Source organism: Helianthus annuus, chromosome 3, assembly GCF_002127325.2.
Source record: "Helianthus annuus cultivar XRQ/B chromosome 3, HanXRQr2.0-SUNRISE, whole genome shotgun sequence".
In the NCBI taxonomy this organism is placed as follows: domain Eukaryota; kingdom Viridiplantae; phylum Streptophyta; class Magnoliopsida; order Asterales; family Asteraceae; genus Helianthus; species Helianthus annuus.
In genome coordinates, this window is record NC_035435.2 from 75417326 (window position 1) to 75437102 (window position 19777).

The 19777-nt window shown below is 37.5% G+C and overlaps 1 protein-coding gene and 1 long non-coding RNA gene across 2 annotated transcripts; one reads left to right on the top strand and one right to left on the bottom strand.

Moving 5' to 3' along the window:
• Positions 1 to 1627: 1627 nt before the first annotated feature.
• Positions 1628 to 17864, bottom strand: LOC110928896 (replication protein A 70 kDa DNA-binding subunit C). The gene is made up of 11 exons (XM_022171949.2): positions 17728 to 17864; positions 16376 to 16452; positions 4126 to 4338; positions 3782 to 4049; positions 3628 to 3712; positions 3444 to 3556; positions 3086 to 3167; positions 2912 to 3008; positions 2665 to 2831; positions 2238 to 2588; positions 1628 to 2151 (listed from the first exon to the last, which is right to left on the bottom strand). The coding sequence occupies exons 4-10, from the start codon at positions 3930 to 3932 to the stop codon at positions 2519 to 2521; spliced, it is 765 nt and encodes a 254-aa protein (XP_022027641.1). The 5' UTR covers positions 3933 to 4049; positions 4126 to 4338; positions 16376 to 16452; positions 17728 to 17864; the 3' UTR covers positions 1628 to 2151; positions 2238 to 2518.
• LOC110928897 lies at positions 16647 to 17621 on the top strand. The gene is made up of 3 exons (XR_002586728.2): positions 16647 to 16725; positions 16821 to 16867; positions 17369 to 17621. It is a non-coding gene; the product is annotated as an uncharacterized LOC110928897 (long non-coding RNA).
• Positions 17865 to 19777: the final 1913 nt, after the last annotated feature.

The window sequence follows — 19777 nt, forward strand, 5'->3', positions numbered from 1 at the left end:
TCTCTTTCACATCTTTATACCTACTATCCCAATACCCGTCATACCAATTATTTAATCTTTCAAGATCATCGTTTTCGTATTCGTCAAACATTTTAACCATACTTCAAGATTTCCTTTCCGTAGAATATGAAATTACAACGAACAGATTAGCGAAGAAAGAATTACCTGTTTGAGATGAATCTGCAACAGGGTTAAGATGAATCGGCGTGAATCTGAAAAGGGGATCGGAAAATGATAAGAAGAAAACCTAAAATTATGCAAACAATATTGATATATATATATGCGGATAGAAAATTGTTACATGGTTGTGCCTATCGATGTTGAGATCTGATCCCAAAAATCGGAGAGAATATGATTGATTGGATTCAAGAAAGAAATATCTATCTGTGGAGCTAGGTCAAAAGGTTGACATTTTGACTTTTGTATTTGCTCGTCGTCTCCTATAAAAGGCCAACCATTCATTATCCAATTTGCCCTTTTTTTCATTAGAGTAAGACGCATGTTGGTTTTGTAAAATTATACTTATATTTTTTAACATTTAGAAATTACACCGGTTGTTCCGTTGATTTGATAGTTTGTTACTCGGATAGTCCCTGGAGCAGATGAAGGTTAGTTTTCTCTGTTAAGCCCATCTGAAATTACTTATTTACCATTCCCTATAAAAAAGTAAAAACCAATATGGATTATTAAAAGTGTGGGCCCACCTTATTCACGCCTCCCTTAGACCGTGGGGTGTGGGCTTGGGTTTGGGGCGTGGGAACCAACCCAACACGCTTTAGACACACCGGGCCAGCCAGGGTTGCGGCGTTGCCCCTCTAGTGTGGCTATGAAGCCTGGCGTAGGGAGTGTTGGCTAGATGATGTGGATGGCTGGGACTGGTTAGCAAAATATGACTGTTAACCATAGCCGTTTGGGCTAACTGTTGGCCATGGCGTTAACCGCTATGTAAATCATTTTTTTTTAAATTTTTACTAATTTGTACCTATAAATACTCACCCCAAACCCCCAATTTTTCTACACCTACTTTCTTCAAACACAAATTTTCATCCAAAACCAACCCAAAAACCGAAAATGGTTAACTGGACTGAGGAGGAGGAGCTAGCGCTAGTGACGTCAATCGTTGACGCACGACGAACGCTACGCCGTGGTCAAACCGCCTACTGGACATGAGCGTTTCAGGAATACCAACAACATGTTGGAAACGCGCGTCACAACTTGAACGCGTGTCAACATAAGTGACCGGAGCTAAAACCGCACCTGGATCGGTTTAAAGCATGCTTCGATCGTATCCATGCGGTCGACCTAAGCTACGACGATTGAATTGAGATCGCCAAAATCGAGTACATGCACGGTGGGAACCCAGAATTTCGTTGGGTTCCCCATTTAAAAATTTATCGTACTTTGTAATTTTTTTAGAATTTATAATGAAGTTTTTTTTTTATTTTATTAGGATTTATTAAGTTGTTTTTTTAACTTTTTAGGATCTATTAAGTTGTTTTTTTTTTTAATTTATTAGGAATTTATGTAACTTTTTCATTTAAATTCAATTAGTGGCGTGCTTTATTTTATAAACGAGATTGGTCGACCCGCGCGTTGCGGTGGTATTTTAGTGCTGAATTTTTAAAGGTCTAATTTTATATCATTGAAGATAAAGTTAAATACATAGTTCAGGTAGTACAAAAAAGTGTAGGCTGCTACGTCTTATTACATATTTTAGGCATATTTATCATTGATGGACATATCACATTGCATATTTAAACAAACTGTGATCTATGACACACAAAACGTTGCTTCTTTCTTGTAGTCGCAGGTATGGCCTTCCTTCTGGTAGTAGCAGGTGTTGTACAAAAGGTTTAACTTGAAGAATTTCTGACCAAAAGGGACCTGCACTTTAAGTTGTGTTTCTTCAATACTACTTCTTTCTAGCATTGGCAGGTGTTGTACAAAAGGTCTGAACCGTAGAAGTGCTACCCAAAATGGATTTCACCTAGCCTTAAAACTGGGGTTTTTTTTTTATTGCATACAAAACGTAACTTTTTTTTTCTGCATTGGCAAGCGTTGTACAAAAGGTTAGACCTTCCCAAAAAGGATACTTGCCGCATAGCAGATTAGGCTTCTAGTATTTGGCTTGTTTTTCACAACAACCTGTGTCTGTAAAATTTACATGTGTTAGCTATTTTGAACTGTACTTATACCTACCTGATGAGTGTTAATGTTAGTTTTGGATGTAAAGTTACCTGGTGAATGCTGGAGTGCCCTTTTAGTCGTAGTGGTCTTGGGGTTTGGTGGGGGTAACATGAGGGCCTTTGGTGGTGTAGTGATCGTATGAGGATCAGTTGGTGTTGTGTCGCCATTGTAGCATTAGTTGCCTTGTTGACAACAATTGATTTGTCCTTTACGGTCAGGTTAAATGTCATGTGATTACCAATTTTCTCAATGATCGGGTGTGGAAGTATCTTGGGATCCGTGTATCCTTGCTTGATTATCATCTCTTCGCAGGTAGTACCCAACATGTCAGTCATGACGTTGTTGAAGAATACCACATCAGTGAACGAGTTGCATCAATGATCGATGCGTTTACACAGTACCTGTTAAGTCAAGGGTTGAATGTTAATCCATGATATTTTGTTATTAGGAATATTAAGGATTGTATATTTGTCTTACATGTACTTTGGTTGTGGGTTGTTATCATCCTCACATACAAAGTGGATTGAATCACTTTTTTCTTGGTACAACTTCTTTGTACACAAAGAGCACTGGACATAGTACCATTTACGGGATGCATAGATCTCTTTTATCTGTGCATGACAGGTGAAGCGGGACTGTGGCACCTGTAAAAAAGCTATATGAAGTTAGATTGAATGGGGGTTGTATTTAAGAATTTAAGAGATGTAAGTGTTGGGAGAGAGACGTTGACAGTTTTGTTTGCTGATATGTTTTTAAGCTCTTGGACTGTCACTGTGTTCTCTATGGGTTGTATTGTCTTTCCTGCTAGTGATGCTTTCAGCCTAAAATTAACATTAACAGACGATAAAGTAGTGTTTGTCTTGGTATTGATATGCCTACAATTGGTAGAATGGAATACCTGTCGACATGATGTTGTATCTCTGGGAATGTTGGATTGACAACAATGGTTGTTGCATTTGTTGATTCCAACTGTTTAGAACCTGATACAGATAAATTTTTTGGAACATAAGTACTTTAGAAGTTTAATAGGATAACATCTTAGGTTTGATCATATTTATTTATGTTTCAGTCAATGTTAAAGCCGTAATTATTATGGAGTACCAGTTGTGGACATGAAATTGGATATTGTGTTAAGTTCTTTTTAACACAAAAATTGAATCTTCTTTCAAGTATTTGAGGTTGTGTAACCATATAGTGTAATAGTAAACGAACCACAAAATCATGTGAATTTATTTAATGTTATTTCAAGAACTAACCTTGGAAGTCAGTGACTAAGGTTGATGTGATTGCCAGAATATCGCCAGGTATTGTCTCATTCCCGATGAGGTCGCATTTTTCTGGCCATAAAGTGATCTGAATTGGATTTTCTCTGTTGCAAATTAAAAGTATTATTACTTAGCTTTATGGAAAAGATGTTATAAAGGTTATATGTCATTTAACCTGTCATCTTCCATGTCAATCTTTCGTAGCCTTTTGTTTGTTCTTGTGGTACTCGGCCAGTGCTTTTTGACTCGACCTATGAAGTCTAAAAGTTGACACATACTTTAGACTTCATATATTATCAAGTCTGTATCTAAAATTTAGATGTGTATACCTGTAAGTAACTTCATTGACTCTGATCGACTTTTGATTTCCTCGTAATTAGCGAAGTTAAAGTACTGGGTCGGTATGTTGGTGTCGGATAAGGGAACAAATCTTGCTCTTTTTCCAATTCTGAGGGATGCGTTGTGCTGTACGGTTGGCATATACTTTCTTGGCTCAACTACTATGTAATTGTTGACCCTGTAGCATGACTGAACTTTGATGATTGAGTCAAAGTATGCTTGTTCCTTTTGGTCTGCTATTGCCTAAATAGCGTCACCCTACAATTAATCAAACATGATGTTACTTAGAGCATACGACAGGTTAATTTAGTTATGCATAAAAAAGCAAGCTTACGTGTTTGTCAACGAACAGGTAACAGAGCTCCTGACTTTGGCTTTTAGTTTGGCTTTTAGCTGATGGCTCTTGTTTTTTGCCCACCGGTATCCATGTTTTCACAACCCGTATTTCAATTGGTTCTGGTTTGTCATGTTCTTTCATATCAGACAGACGCTTGGAAGACATTGTTGTGTGAATGTAGATGACTGTTTTGTGTGTACCGTCAGTTTGCTGTAGGTTGATGATCATTATCAGTATGTAAATATAATATATATCATGTAACAATGTAAATGCTATAAGTATACACATTATTGAACTGGAAAAGTAAAAAAATTGTCTTTTATCTGTGTACACTATTGGAACAAATGGCTTTAGAATCTGTGTATAATGTGTTGTGTCTCTATACATTACTTATTTCAGCTAGGAAGTCAGAGTATACAATGTTATTAGTTGTGTTTGAGTCATTGCCTTCTTGTGGGACAATAAGAATTTTTAGTGCATTGGGTGTAGTTGCTCTAAATAGTGCTACGTACAATTGACCGTGACTGAATACCGGTTGTGGTAGGTATATTCCTATTTTGTCTAGTGATTGCCCTTGGCTTTTGTTTATCGTCATAGCATAGCATAGCCTTAGTGGAAATTGTTTTCTTTTGAATACAAATGGTAATTCGTTATCTTTGTAAGTCAAAGCAATTCTAGGTATGTACACACGACGACCGATAAATTTGCCTGTGATTATGTGCGCTTCAATAATTCTTGGCAACAATTGTGTAATTATTAGTCTTGTGCCATTACAAAGGCCGTCAGTTGGGTTTAGATTTCGAAGTAGGATGACAGGTGCGTTGACTTTTAATTCAAGGGAATGTGGGGGCAACCCATTAAAGTTTAGAAGGTTTAAGTATTCAATTGGATATAGCGTTTCAGTATCGCCATGATCACCAGCATGAGGAGTAATTGAATCATTACTAATGTAGGTTGTGGTTGTTCCAGGGGTCATGTTAATAACCACTGAGTTGATTTCGTCTACTGTATCATTTTTGGGACACACAATTGCCTTTGTAGATAGTGTTGCAGCTGATGGGTTTTCTAAAGTGTTAGTGTCATATATAAAATGAATAAGATTTGTCAGTGCATCTTTCGTAAAAGGTATTAGGTATTTTGATGGTATTTGTAGTTTCCGTGTGTTTATTGGTTCATTTGTATCCGGTGTTCCTAACATACCGTCACCTACAACTACCAGCCAAGACGAAAAGCGGTGATCAAGTTTTTGTCTTGTAGACTAAGATTTGGTCTTTGAAGACGCATGTTTTCAGTCAGTTTGTAGATGGTGAAATCCTTCCATAGATATGATCTTGGTAGAGAAGAAGCTAAGATCATTGCCTTTGAAGATTTTGGGATTATCGGGAGTGTCTGTCTGAAGTCTCCACCTAGTAACACTGACTTTCCTCCAAAAGGCTCTACAGAGTTATTAAGTAAGTCCTTGAGAGACCTGTCTAATGATTCAAAGCATTTTCAATCATTCATTGGTGCTTCATCCCAAATAATAAGTGATGTTTCACTTAGTAGTTGGGCAAGATGAGTGTTCTTTTTTATATAGCAAATTGAGTCATCTGTCATATCTAACGGGATTTTAAACCGAGAATGAGCTGTTCGACCAGAGGGTAAGAGTAGTGATGCTATGCCAGAGGCTGCAACTGCTAGGACAATACTTCCTTGGGAACGTAACGCTGAAATGATCGTCGTCCATAAGAATGTTTTGCTAGTTCCACCATGTCCGTAAACAAAAGCCAAGACTTGCTTTCCGGAGGAAACAGACGATATGACATGTTCATAAATCATTCTTTGTCGAGAATTAAGACATGCTCGAGAAGATTCATGTTCAGATGCAAGTAATTCTTTTCTTCCATAAGTAATTTGTTATTCAAGTGCTGAAGCAAATCAGACTTTGGTATAGGTAGTCCGAATTCAGAAAGAGATGAAGGAGAGGCTCCTGAACGAAGTAATAATTCAAGTTCGTATAATACATATTGTCTCGGGTCATCGTCGTTGGCTATGTCATGATTCCGTTGCCCATCGTCTGCCATCTTACGCCATTGCTGGTTCCATAGCTCTACCGCGTTTGAGATCTCACAATACAATAGCATTTGCGTGAACAATGAACGTAACTCTGAAGCAGTGGCCCAACCTTTAGCTTCGTCAAATGTATATGACCACTCTCTGTCGTCTCCTAGTAATCCTAGTTTTTCACATGCACTACGAAATGTTGGGCAAAGTTCACCATGTACTGTTCGTATACAGGCATAGGAACGACAACCTCTTTGATGACCTAGCAACATCCACAAAAAAAACGTCTCTCCACAACTTGGATGTATGTATATGAGTCGTCCTATCGCAGGTGTCTTATTTGACACTCTACACATCCAACATTTGCCTGATGGATCCCACCTGTATTCCATGAGATAATCAAAGTAGCGTAGATGTCGCCCGCTGCTGTCTTTCTCATTGTTTCTCAACTATTCTTTCAAAGTAGTGCGTCTATAGAATGTGTTTGCTGCTATGTTGTCTAGCTGATCATTATCTTTAAACGTGATGTGTTGCATGTTTTCTAGATGAACAGCAAGGATTTGCACGGGAGGATTTCTGTCATGTATTAGGAAATTAAGTATTCTCCAGGAGGCCTCATGAGGACATATGAACCTCGCGTCAAGAAAGTTTTGAATTTCATCTACATGAGGGGAATCAGCAGTATGTGTGTCCTCAGTAAGGGAAGGTGATTTTTTAATCGTGTAACGGATACGATCAGCTCCCTTTGATATGTACTTGAACAAGTATTTGAGGAGCGTACTCCAACCACAGTATTCAACATTGATGTGAGCCATATAATGCATAGATAAGACACAATTGTATGGTACAACGTACCCGTTATCTATTTTCATGCCATTCTTTGTTACAGTGAATCTAGTTGATTGTCTTCTGCAATGAACATATCCACTGTCGTCGAATGATGTTACTTCCTGATATTCTTTTGGATAGTTCTTAGAGCAAGAACCAGAGGACATGCATGGCGCATCTGGTTTAACTATACCGCACGGCCCATGAATCATGAGATCCGTGACAATCTTATACAGTTGAGGTTCTAGGATAGGGTTTGGTATCTCAGCAGATATATAGTTGTCAACGTCTGATGCGTCTTTTATTCTATACGGCTGAGTAACCCACAAAAGCAAGTGACAATGAGGAAGGCCCCTCTTTTGGAACTCGATCGTGTATAAATCTGCAGTGGAGTTAAGAAGCAAGTCATATCAATATAACCTACGGGACATGTTTTATATTGATGACGTTTACAAAAATATTGCGCGAAGAGGTAATGATTAGAAGACTACCTACAGCAACATCATCAAATGGTTTATTGGTCTTCAAAAAATTCATGATTGATTTAACCTTTAGTTGGAATACTCTTGCGATGATGTCTGGTCGATCTTGGGCCTTCAAGGATGGAAACCTTGCCATATATCTTTCAATCTCTGGCCATCTCACATTACATGTAAAAGTAATGAAATATTGTGGATTCCCATGCGCTCGGCATATAGCCAAAGCATCTTGGTAATGTTTATACATGTACCGAGGACCACATATGAAAGATGAAGGCAACACAATTCGTTTGCCAATATCACGTCCTTCAGTATCACCACGTTGAACCGCGTCATGTACACCTTGAAGGAATTCAGTACGAAAGACATTTTGATTCATTCTATAGTAATCAAGGTGGCTTTCCTCAATACATACATAGGCATCAACTGTTGGTGCATACATCTGTCGACTTCGTCTTGTATCGAGTCTTGTATTAGTATTGTTATATCAGGGCACGTTGTACAAGAAAATGTCAAGTCATATGTTTGTAAATGCTGATTTCGCTCGAGAAGGTTAATTCCGCTCGAAATGACTTTAGACACTTTCGAGCGGAATCACGAGATTCTAATTCCGCTCCAACCTGTTCTGATGTCTTTCGAGCGGAATCAACGACCCTATATATAGTTCCTTCGAGCGAAATCATTGTAACGATCTTGTTTTCCGGTACCGAACTGCTGCCGAAGTGCCGATTGACTGTATAGCTGTGAAATCATTAATACAAGGCAAATTTAAGTGAATAAAGCTGTTTTTCAAGTCCATTTCTTATTTTCCGCATCTGAAACAGATAAGACTTCTTCTGATTGACTCGTTTGGGTCAGCACGCGATCCTACAAGTGGTATCAGAGCTCAGGACGAGGAGTTCTTGCCAAAACAACCTCATTTTCTGACTTCTACACCTTCTTTTTGAATCTGAACAAGTTTGAATGGTCAAAATCAGCTAAATTTTCCACATATTGTATAAAACTACCTATTAACAAAGCCTTGAAAGAATCAGAGCAAAATTCAAATTAAAAATGGCAAAAATAGACTCGAGAAGTGATTCCGCTCAAGAATACACATTCTGATTCCGCTCGAGGGTGTATTATTCCGCTTGAGATTCAATTGATTCTGCTTCAAAAGCCTGTTGGTTTCACTCCAAAGTGTTAAGTTTGGTATTCCGCTTCAAACCATAAATGTGATTCCGCTCCAAACCATAGATGTGATTTCGCTCCAAAGTGTTAAGTTTGGTATTCCGCTTCAAACCATAAATGTGATTCCGCTCCAAACCATAGATGTGATTTTGCTTCAAAGTGTTAGTTGAGATTTCGCTCCAAACGTGAAATTGTAATTCCGCTTGAAACAAGAAGACGGTGATTCCGCTCCAAGTTTCATTGTAATTCCGCTCCAACTGTTACTTCGCTTAAACTTGACTGTTTTTGACAAACGTGTTATCAAATCATGGCCGAGGAATTCTACAATGCATTTGCTACACCCGTTGCACCAGTTACCGCTGCTGAAACAATATACAGTGAGAATGAGATGGGTACTCATCAGAAACCACCGAAGCTGATGTACATTGAGGATTTTCAGGGTTGGAAAAACCGATTTGAGAACTGGGTTCAAGCTTACAGATTCGATGCATGGTGTTCATTGCTAAAAGATTATGAGAGACCAAAGAATGAACGTGGGCTTGAAAAGGGTTTTAATGATTTTACAGAAGCTGACAAGTTGAAATACACAAGTGAGAAAATGATGATCAGCATTCTTCAGCAAGCAGTTAAAGAAGATATATTTGTCTTGCTTCAAATAATGGTACATCTAGATCAATTTGGGAGGCTTTGATTCAGAAATTCAGAGGGAGTGCTGATATGATCAAAAACAAAAACGCATTATTGAAGAAATCGTTTGACATGTTTACTGCGTTTGATCATGAAACAACAAAGCAGACCATTGATAGATACTGTCATCTGGTTCTGGAAATGGGAAGATTAGACATTCAGAAAGAGGATGATGAGTGGGTCGATAAATTAGCTGAGGCGTTACCACAGCATAAGCGGGGAACTTATTTGATGGTTGTGAAACTCATGAGAAAGTCCGAGAGTATGAATTTGGCACAATTTATTCAGAAGATTGAAGAACAGGAACTGGATATTCAAAAGACAGCTATCATGACAAATCCAAACGCCAAACAAGATGTCAGTCTGTATTATCGAGGAAACAAGTTTGAGGCTACCCCCAGCCAGAGTCCAAAGACTAGTACTGCTTTTAGTGCTGATGGGTCATCTAGTCCAAATGCTAGCACTACAACTCAAAGTGGTGGATATACTTCATCATTCTCAAGCTTTGATCCAAACAGCAACACACCAAGCCCTCAGAAGCAAAATTCTACAAATCTGCAATGCAATGTGACCTTGAACATTCAAAATGGTTAACATCTTTCTCCTGAAGTGGCTAAGCAACACATGGCGTCTCTTGTTGCCATGTTAGAGTCGTATGAAAGCTTGATTGCAGGAAGAATTGGAAATCCGATGCTTACAAAAGAAGATTATGACCAAATTGATGCAGAGGAACTTGAGTTGATGGATGTGAAGTGGAGTTTGGCTAGTGCGTGTAGAAGAGCTGAAAAGTTTCAACAAATTACTGGCAGAGATGAGTTTCGAGGAATGGCTACCTCTCCACTGGGTTTTGACAAGTCAAAGGTTACCTGTTTCCGATGTAAAGGAAAAGGTCACTTTAAACGAGAGTGTAAAAACCAAGAATCAACTGGGAGTCAAGATAAGAGCAATTATTATCATAAATTAATATTTCATCAGATCGATCAACAACCTCAACAAAAGGATCAGAAAACTGCTCATGGGAAAATGATCGAAGAAGCAAACAAGAAAGCTTATTATGGTATAATAGATCAAGGTGATGAGTTTGTTGCAGAGGGATTTAGCTGGGACAATTACATACCTGGTGTGACTAGACCTGATATGGCTCTTGTTACCAAAATTTTGGGTGAAAATGAAGATTGTCAGAAAAGGATTCCAATATTTCCGGATCTAGGAAGTGATGTTGATACTGATGATGAGGAAGAATATCTTAACAAATGTAGAAAAAGTATTGATCCTGACAGCTTTAATTTTTTCTATGCAGATAAAGTTGAGATGCTGAATCAGAAGAAGATTGCTCGTTTGAAGAGAGAGCTAGAAGCAGTAAAGTTACTCGCTGATGAAAAGGCGAAGATAGAAGCTAGAGAAACAAACTTTGAAGTAATAACTGAGAATGCAATTGAAAAAGATTGTCGAAGTAGAGAAAGTGGTGGAGAAAATCGTTGAAGTCGAGAAATAGTTGAAGTTGAAAGAGTTGTCAAAATAGAAAAGATTGTCGAAGTAGAGAAAGTGGTGAGGAAAATCGTTGAAGTCGAGAAACTTGTTGAAGTTGAAAAGACTGTTGAAGTTGAAAAGATAGTTGAAAAAGTGGTTGAAGTCACTAAGCCTTGTGAGAAATTTTCAGAATCTTGCAAAGTCTGTGAAGAAAAAGATAAAAAGATTGCTGAGTTAGAGAAAATAAAGGAAGATTTACTATTTGATGTGAAGTATGTGAAGGAGTCGTATGATGTGCTGAACAGGACAGTTGATAGTCTGAAAAAGACAAACTCAGAAATTGAAAAAGCGAATGACAAAATGAGTGCAACTTTGATAACAAAGCAAAGCGTCATCAATGATTATATTGAAGATTGTGCTAAACTGAAGAAGGAGCTAGAAATTGAAAAGATCGAGAGTGAAAGAATTAAACGATTACTGTTGAGTTACAGTACTTGCGATTATCTGATTGATCGTGTTTATACTACTGTTGTAGGTCTTGAGGCTTTCAAGAAGGAAAAGACTAAAGATGCTGATACTGGTAAGAAACCAAGTGTCAAGTATAACAGATGTCCGCCTCCTATCTTTGAGAGTTATTCCCCCAGGAAACGCTAATGAGGAACGGGTAGACAAGGCTCTAAACATCAAATTAAAGTCTGAAATCACTGATGAATTACCAGACAATATTGATGTCACATTCACAGCGTCTGACACTGATCATGAGTCAGAGTTAGTTAAGAAAGTTGTTGATCAGGTGTTGGATATGGATGAAGAGTCAAATTCAGAGTATAAGTGAAATAGTTCGAGTTCGTCTGAGAAGAGTTCGAGTTCACCGGTTAAAAGGGTTTACAATAAAGAATTCTTGTTATCAAAATCTAATTTGAATGACGGATCAATCAAAGTAGCATATACATTGAATGATTCAGACAAATTATATTCTGATGAGGAATTTCCAATAAGAAGTGTAAAAACTGAAATGATCAAACAGGTTTTCAAATTAACAGAAATTAATATTTCTGAAATAAAATATTTAAATCTTTCTGCAAAACCTAAATCTTACACTTCAAGGATTAAACAAAAAGTAAACAAGAAAATGGGTTACGGTTGTGGTTATAATTTCCAAAAGAAATAAAACCATAATGGTAATCTCAAAAAGAAAGGTCTTGGTTTTATTTCATCAGAAAATTATAAAAATCAGAAAACTTATAAACCAAAAACAAAATTTGTTTCAGGAGGAAGTTCAGAGGATGAACAGAAGAAACCATTCTAGAAGCAGTCGAATCAAGAGTTTCTTGCTGAAGTGAAGAAGAATGTGAGAAAGTTTGCTCAAAGAGTTGACAGAAGAACCTGTTTCAAATGCCAGGAAGTTGGACATATAGCTTGGAATTGCCCCAAGACCAACTACAAAAAATAGGGAGTTTCTTCTAACTCTGTTTTGAGAAAGACTTGTGTTGATAAGAAAGAACAATCTGTGAAAAATGTTAAAAAGTTTGAAAATTCTACTTCTAAGGAAGGAGAAAGTTCAAAAAGGTTTTACAAAAGAAGAGGTGATTTGAGTAAACAAAAGTGGGTGGTTAAAACAAATAGTTGTTCTGACAATGAATCTGATTCCATAAAATCAGAGGAGTCATTGGTTGAGAAAAAGATTGTGAGTTCTGTTCCAGAAGTGAACGATGAGAATTTTCCTAAATTGTCAAAGGAAAATCTGATGTCGAAAGTGGGAAAGGTAGAGATCTCAAATCAATTCTTCGCTGATAAGGGAGAATTTGATGTTGAGAAGGCTTTCAATGGGAAAGTCAAACATATTTTCGGTAAGATGGTTGACAGGAAGGTAAAGGGTGCTAAAGAATTTTACAAATCAAAATGTTGGTGGGATAGATGTGTTCCAAGATCACCCAAGGCTGGTCAGGCTTGGGTGGACATTATGTTTGATTAAACACCTGACTTGCCGGAGCTCCCAGGTTGGTAAGAGTGGAGCAGGAATCAGCATCATTCTTGAAATGTTTGTTTGGTAAATCTACAGGTGATATCTTTAAATTGTTATATTTTGATTTACAAGTGATTATGGTTGGTGAGTGAACCTGTAAGTGGTTGAAAGAGGTTTTCATTGACAAGTGGTTAATCAAGGTCATTAAGTTGAATTTGATTGGACCATACTTACACGTGGTATTTTGGAGAACAAATGATGAGTTTATCCCCTAACCTACAAGTGGTTTGAAATTCAACAAAACTAATTTTCTGGAAAAACCATTTGATTAAAACAAACTTAAGTGTTTTGAAATCACAATGGGAAAATAGTTTGTTATGAGGGGGATTTCTGATTGTTTATGCCGAGTGGATGGCGATTTGAAGTAATTTGATATCAGTTGTCAATTTATTTGTACAGTTTGTTTTCAAATTTTCCTTTAAATGTGTTTGCATTTTAGGGGGAGTAAAAATTTCACAGGAAATCCAAAAACATTAGAAAATTAAAAAAAAAGAGACAAAAACATGATAAAATCAAAAATGAGTTTTGTTGTATAAAAGAGGAAATGATAGTACATCAGTGGACGATCACGGCATGCTAAAGAATTGGAAAGTTAAATAGTGATAAACGGTCTCACTGATGATGTGTCAGTAGGTTTTTGCACATTTAATAGATTGTGACGAGATATAAACCTAAATTTCAAACTTGCTTAATTCGTGGGTAACATCTCTCAGATATATGGGTAACCCCCGAAATCTTGTTTGAAGGACCCCTCTTTCTGAGATACTAGGTCTTTATGCTTAGTGATATCTGGGGTATTATCCTGGGACTTCTGATAATGCGGAAGCAATGGCCTAGTCCTCGGAGAATACTTTACGCTTGCTTGAAAAATAGCGCTGCCCTCAGCATAAATGATGAGACAATAAAATTGCTGATCTATGCTGTTGTAAAAAGATCATCTAAAGGGGACCAACCAAAAGTCGAAGCCGTCATCTCTTTGCTGAACGGAAGTTCTGACCTGAGCTCTCACGGTTTCGCACCTAACCCCTTACAGATATCATCTAGGTATACTCACCTGTAAGACTGAATATTGGGATCTGGATACGGGAGTATATTTTGAGGTGGGACACGCGAATAAGTTTAAGTGCTTAAGACATTAATCTCGTATCTCGAAACAGTTGAATTTTGTGTGAAAATTTAAGTGGATCAGTATACTGACAATCTAAGTGAATCGTTTAAAACTTAAAATGTTTAAAGCTTAACGGTGTTGGTGATTTGTCTCAGAAACTGATATGATCCTCTTACACAAACTCACAAAATTATTGTTTGTAAATATTTCTTTTCTGCATTTCTGTTATTAAAACAAAATTCCAAAAAGATTTTCAGTGTGTTTTAGCATAAAATTTCTGAAAAATTCAAAAAGATTTTAGACAAGTGATATTGAATAGCTGATTATCAAAATTCCAAGTGCTGAACATGATGAACAGGTTTGGGTGAATTTGATTGAAAAGTTTTTCTAAGAAAAGAAATTTATTGTAAAAAAAATGATTTTAAGAATGACCACAGTTATTCTGAATGTATATTGAAAGTAGGGGAGTCAGTGTTGGTGCATACAATTTTAAAATTTGTTAATATCTTATTTTTATGAATCTTATGTTTTGGGTAGAGAATCTGCAGGTGAACCTGGTAGCAATGTTTGTTCATGAAGATAGCTAGACTACGATCCCAGCACAAGTTGAGGGGGAGTCGGATTGACAAAGAGCAAGGTTCTGATCCTGAAAGTGCAGATGCTGATGAATTTAAAGAATCAAGAGATCTAACCAAGAGAAGTAGAATGGAACAAAGAGTTTGAGAAAGTTTTTGGAAGCCCGAAGTCCGATAAAGACTGAAGTTGCAAAGACTCGACACAGTCAGACTCGTCAACATCTGAGGGGGAGTTTGTTGGTGCAAACATCTGTCGACTTCGTCTTGTATCGAGTCTTGTATTAGTATTGTTAGATCAGGGCACGTTGTACGAGAAAATGTCAAGTCATATGTTTGTAAATGCTGATTTCGCTCCAGAAGGTTAATTCTGCTTGAAATGACTTTAGACACTTTCGAGCGGAATCACGAGATTCTAATTCCGCTCCAACCTGTTCTGAAGTCTTTCGAGCGGAATCAACGACCCTATATATAGTTCCTTCGAGCAAAATCATTGTAACGATCTTGTTTTCCGGTACCGAACTGCTGCCGAAGTGCCGATTAACTGTATAGCTATGAAATCATTAATACAAGGCAAATTTAAGCGAATCAAGCTGTTTTTCAAGTCCGTTCTTATTTTCCGCATCTGAAACGGATAAGACCTCTTCTGATTGACTCGTTTGGGTCAGCACGCGATCCTACATCAACAATATATTGTTGTAAAAGCCGACCTCCCCTTAAAAGTAGACTATATACGTTTGACCGATCATGTAGCAGATAACTGTAATACATGTTCATGGTCATCTTTTTGTTTTGTGATTGGTTTCTATCACGTAGACGGAGGTCAGGTGACCAACCACTTTCACCATGAATGAAGAGTAATGGATATTGTAATGGCATGTACGACTGATGGAGTTTATTTATACGTTGTGGGCCACCGTCTCTTTGTCGAATAATAATGTCAAAGCGACAACATGTCGGATCACCATCAGACACAATTGCACCAATACAGTCCGGAGACATAGCATTTTTGGAGCCATAAAGACAAACGTTAAAGTGTGGTACATCGGTAGAAGAACACACGTCTCTTGCCGTACAGAAAGTCTAACTAACTTATTATACGTTTCTAATGTTTTAAGAAGAAAGGCTACAATTTTAGGTTCCAGCCGTGATTGTCTATCAGAAGTAAAAGCGTGTAGTCTGTTGGAAACTTCGTTCTCTGTGTCGTATATATACATTTGAAGGAAACGCGGTCGCTCATTTGGTGGTGGGCATAAAGTACCTAGCCAGTGATGAACCTGACCCTCAATCTTAAAAACATAAGGTCCCGAACCATCATTAACAGTATCATCTACTATGGCACCAAAAGAGGTCATAGAAAACATAGAATTATATGCCCTAATGTTTGTAAGAAAGTCAAGTTGCTCATAGAGCTGGACAATAGTAGCATGAGGTCGTTCAGGCTATGGAAGTGTCACACGACCTTCTTTGCAACATTATGTATACACAGAACGTTGGCTGACCGAGGCTGAAACTAAGCGCTCGTCATACCAAAAGTAAGCGCCGCAAAACTCACAGATTCTATCACAGTCATCAATATCTAAGTATGATGATCTATTTGCAGATGAGTTACGAAGTAGAGTAGCGCGATAACTAACATGTGCTGACGACTGATAAAAATGATTGTTATTCAACGTCAGTAATGAGCCTGGTGATGAGTCTGGTGGAACAGTAGACTGGCGGCGAGTTTTTTTTCTAGGTGGCATGTCCAATGGACAACAAACTAATTGTAGATATGTAATGACAGCAAAGACGAATAAAGTATAAATGACAATTTATAAAACCAAGCACAACAATAGACAAATTTTGGAGAAACCGTGTTTACCTTCAAACGCCAAGCTATTGAGCACTCTTACAACAAACGGACACGTGATGAGCCACAACCAAAAGCTGACAACTTAACTGTTAGAAAAAAAAGCATGCGATTAGCATGAGTGTCGATAAAGGTGAGATACACTAAATTTGTAACTGAGAATAAACAGATGAGGCTACACATAATCGAATAAACAACCAGCTAAGAATTGCATTTTGTCGACAGTTAAAAATTTAGTGGTTTTACTCTGAAGTATACTTACACACTAAGGCCCTTGAATGTCAGGTTGTTAATGGATTCTTCTGGGTGGAAAACCAGTTTCTAAACATGATTCAAAGGTCCCCCGTACAACATCCCTTGGTGTAAGTGATCGCACAGAAATCATTTTATCCCCACGTTCTAATTTTCCGAATATTATTAATCAACGGGAGGCATCTAATCTCCTATGAATTTGTAGTTAATACCCTTGGGAACTGGGTCTGATTTCGCAAGAACTTTTGGTTGGTTAGTAATTCTTCCACTTGTTTTTCAGTTAGTTGATTTTTACCTCAATCACCATCTCACATATAAGATAAAAGATGTACCTTGTGTAGTTAGGGTTATTTTACTGTATTTAGTATGGTTGGCATGGCTGTGACACCCAAGTATACTAAGGCGTAATTTATGTTGGATCTACTCATTATTTCACATTATGTATATGCTTTACTAAAGACAATAAAAAACTAAACATTATTATAAGTAAACCTTTACATCTGCTCAAACTTCACAAAAATAAGAGTATAACTAAAGGGCATGCCACGAACATTCTCTACAGTATTGTTGGTGTAATTTATATTGGATCTATACATTTTTCACAATGAATATATGATTTATTCCACACAACAAAAGATAAACATACTTTTATACAAGAGTTATCTGTGTTATTCACCAATTATTTCATAGTGAGTGTATATAACACAAATTATTATATATATTCTTGAACAACTTTTAATCCTGCTGTTCTAGGTCGAACGATCCTGTTGACGCCATTGAACGCTTAGATATATTTGTCAGTCCTTAAACTCATGGAGTATCAACAGTTTAAATGAACACAATATAAGTAACAATGATGAAGTAATATAGTAATTAAGCACACAATATTGAAAACCTTCTTTGAGACATTTAAACAAACACTTGGTGTGCACTAAGGAACCCATAAGCAAGAAATGAAATTTAAAACCATGGAGCCTAAAATCAAAAGCCTAAAGTGCAATCAAGCATAAATCTAAAACCCAGCTTCAATACAAAACTCAGAAGAGTGAATAAGCATAAGAAAATTTATGGAGCACAAAAAAAAGAGGAACCGAGTATAAAGCTAAACTCACCTTTAATGGAGTTCACAAAGTTTAGATTAGAAGATTCACACTGAAGAAAGCATGGGATGAAAAGAACAAACTTCAGTGATGAAGATGTAAAGTAGAGAAAGGTGTAAAGGCAGTGGAAACGTGGCAAAGGAGGAATGTGGCATTGTAGGTAACGTGGCAAGAGTAAAAAGAGATGCTTGGATTAGTTGTACACATAGCTTGAATAAGTTGTAAAAAATTCTACAGTAAAAGTAACTCACATAACCATTTTATAAATTAATATAGGGAAAATGTCAAAATATTAAAAATAAATAAAATAAATTTCCACATGTCAACCCAAGCCCCTAACCCACGCTGTTAAGGGGGGTGGGGGTGGTCATCACTTATCACTCACTCATCACTCACAACATCTAATCAAGTTCCGCCATGTCATCAACCATTTTTCCATCACTCACAACCTTTTTTAGTGACAATGGTCATCACTCACAACACCCAACAATAAACCCTCACACCCCCTCACATCCATTTATCACTCAATACCCATAACGCGTAATTTTATCACGCAAATATATCATCACTCGTTGAAAATGTTGGTGGTGGTGGGAAACATCAAAGTTCCACGCGTGAAAAGTAGCCCATCACGGAGAAAGAGCCCACCACCCCTAGTCCCCTAACACATCCCACCTTTTTGGGGTGGCCTGGTGGAGCCCATCTCCGCCACATGTCAACCCAAGCCCTCAACCCAAGCCTCAAACCCAAGCCCCACACCCAGCGATCTTATAAACAACCGGGCACCATCACTATAGCCACCCACCTCCACCTCCACCTTAGCTACCTACCTCCACCTGACCCCACCTACCTCCACTGCCACCCTGAACCTACAATATACATACACATACCATGCATTTTACTCATATATATATATATGCATAAGTAATTGAATAAGCACCCTAACAGTAAACCCTCCATCCGGTGGTTGCAACCCATGGCTACTTAGCAGATCAAACCATGGTTCATTTTTGGGGGCTGTTTGTTTACCTCTTAATGAGGCTCTTAATAGTTCAGACCTCTTACTGGTTTAGCACTTAATGGTTCAGACTGTTTGTTTCACGAGCAGATGTCTGAGTGGTTCAGACATTTGCCTGTGACAACTGGTACCAAACCGGTAATTTTCGTACTATTTTAATATTATTTATTAATTCAATTATGTGCTTAAATGTCAACATTATGTGATTACTTGCTTTACATATGAATTCATGCATGTTTTATACTTCAAATATTGCCTTGTGCATTACTTTAAGCGTTGCGTCAGAAAGACTAGTAAACTCACCGGTAAGACACACTGTGTCAGCACTTCTGCAGAAAGCAGTCAGACGATAGATTTAGGGCCTAGGAGTAGGTCCAACATCTAAAATACATTAAAACCCAAGTATGGATACAAGGGTTAACATATAAACTTTCCGGAAGCTAAACTATGCACTAAAAGACACCCGAAACTCACTTTAAATGCTGAATTATGCAAAATTCAGCAGAAAATCAGCTATAAACAGCATTTTAACACCAAAATATTATGCAAAAATGATGTTTTAGTGTCCAGAATAACTTACAAAATGTCGGGAATTGAAACTGTCACAAAAGGTGCTTCATACTTAGTATACTTAGTGAAACTGCGCAATTTAGCATTTTAACGAACCGCAACGAAAAGAATAACCGGACACTACCCGAAACATCAAAATTTGACTAGAAGCAATGTTTTTATGATATTAAGCTAGTATTGGTGATAGAAGACCTTAAAAATCATAAAAACACCTAAACACACTTAAACTAACCTAAACCTTCTAGTTTCCATTTAAAACCCTCAACTTCCTAGAAATTACATTTTACCCCCCTCCTTTCATCCTTGGCTAGCCCATGGGCCCCATTTTCTTTTGATTATTAAATTTACCAATGTAGCATAGATATGGGACATGTTATACTATGGATATTAAGTTGTGGGGGTTATAAGAGACATGAAGGTAAGTAGTAACAATATCATTCTCACACTTCACCAACATCATCTTCCTCCCTCCTT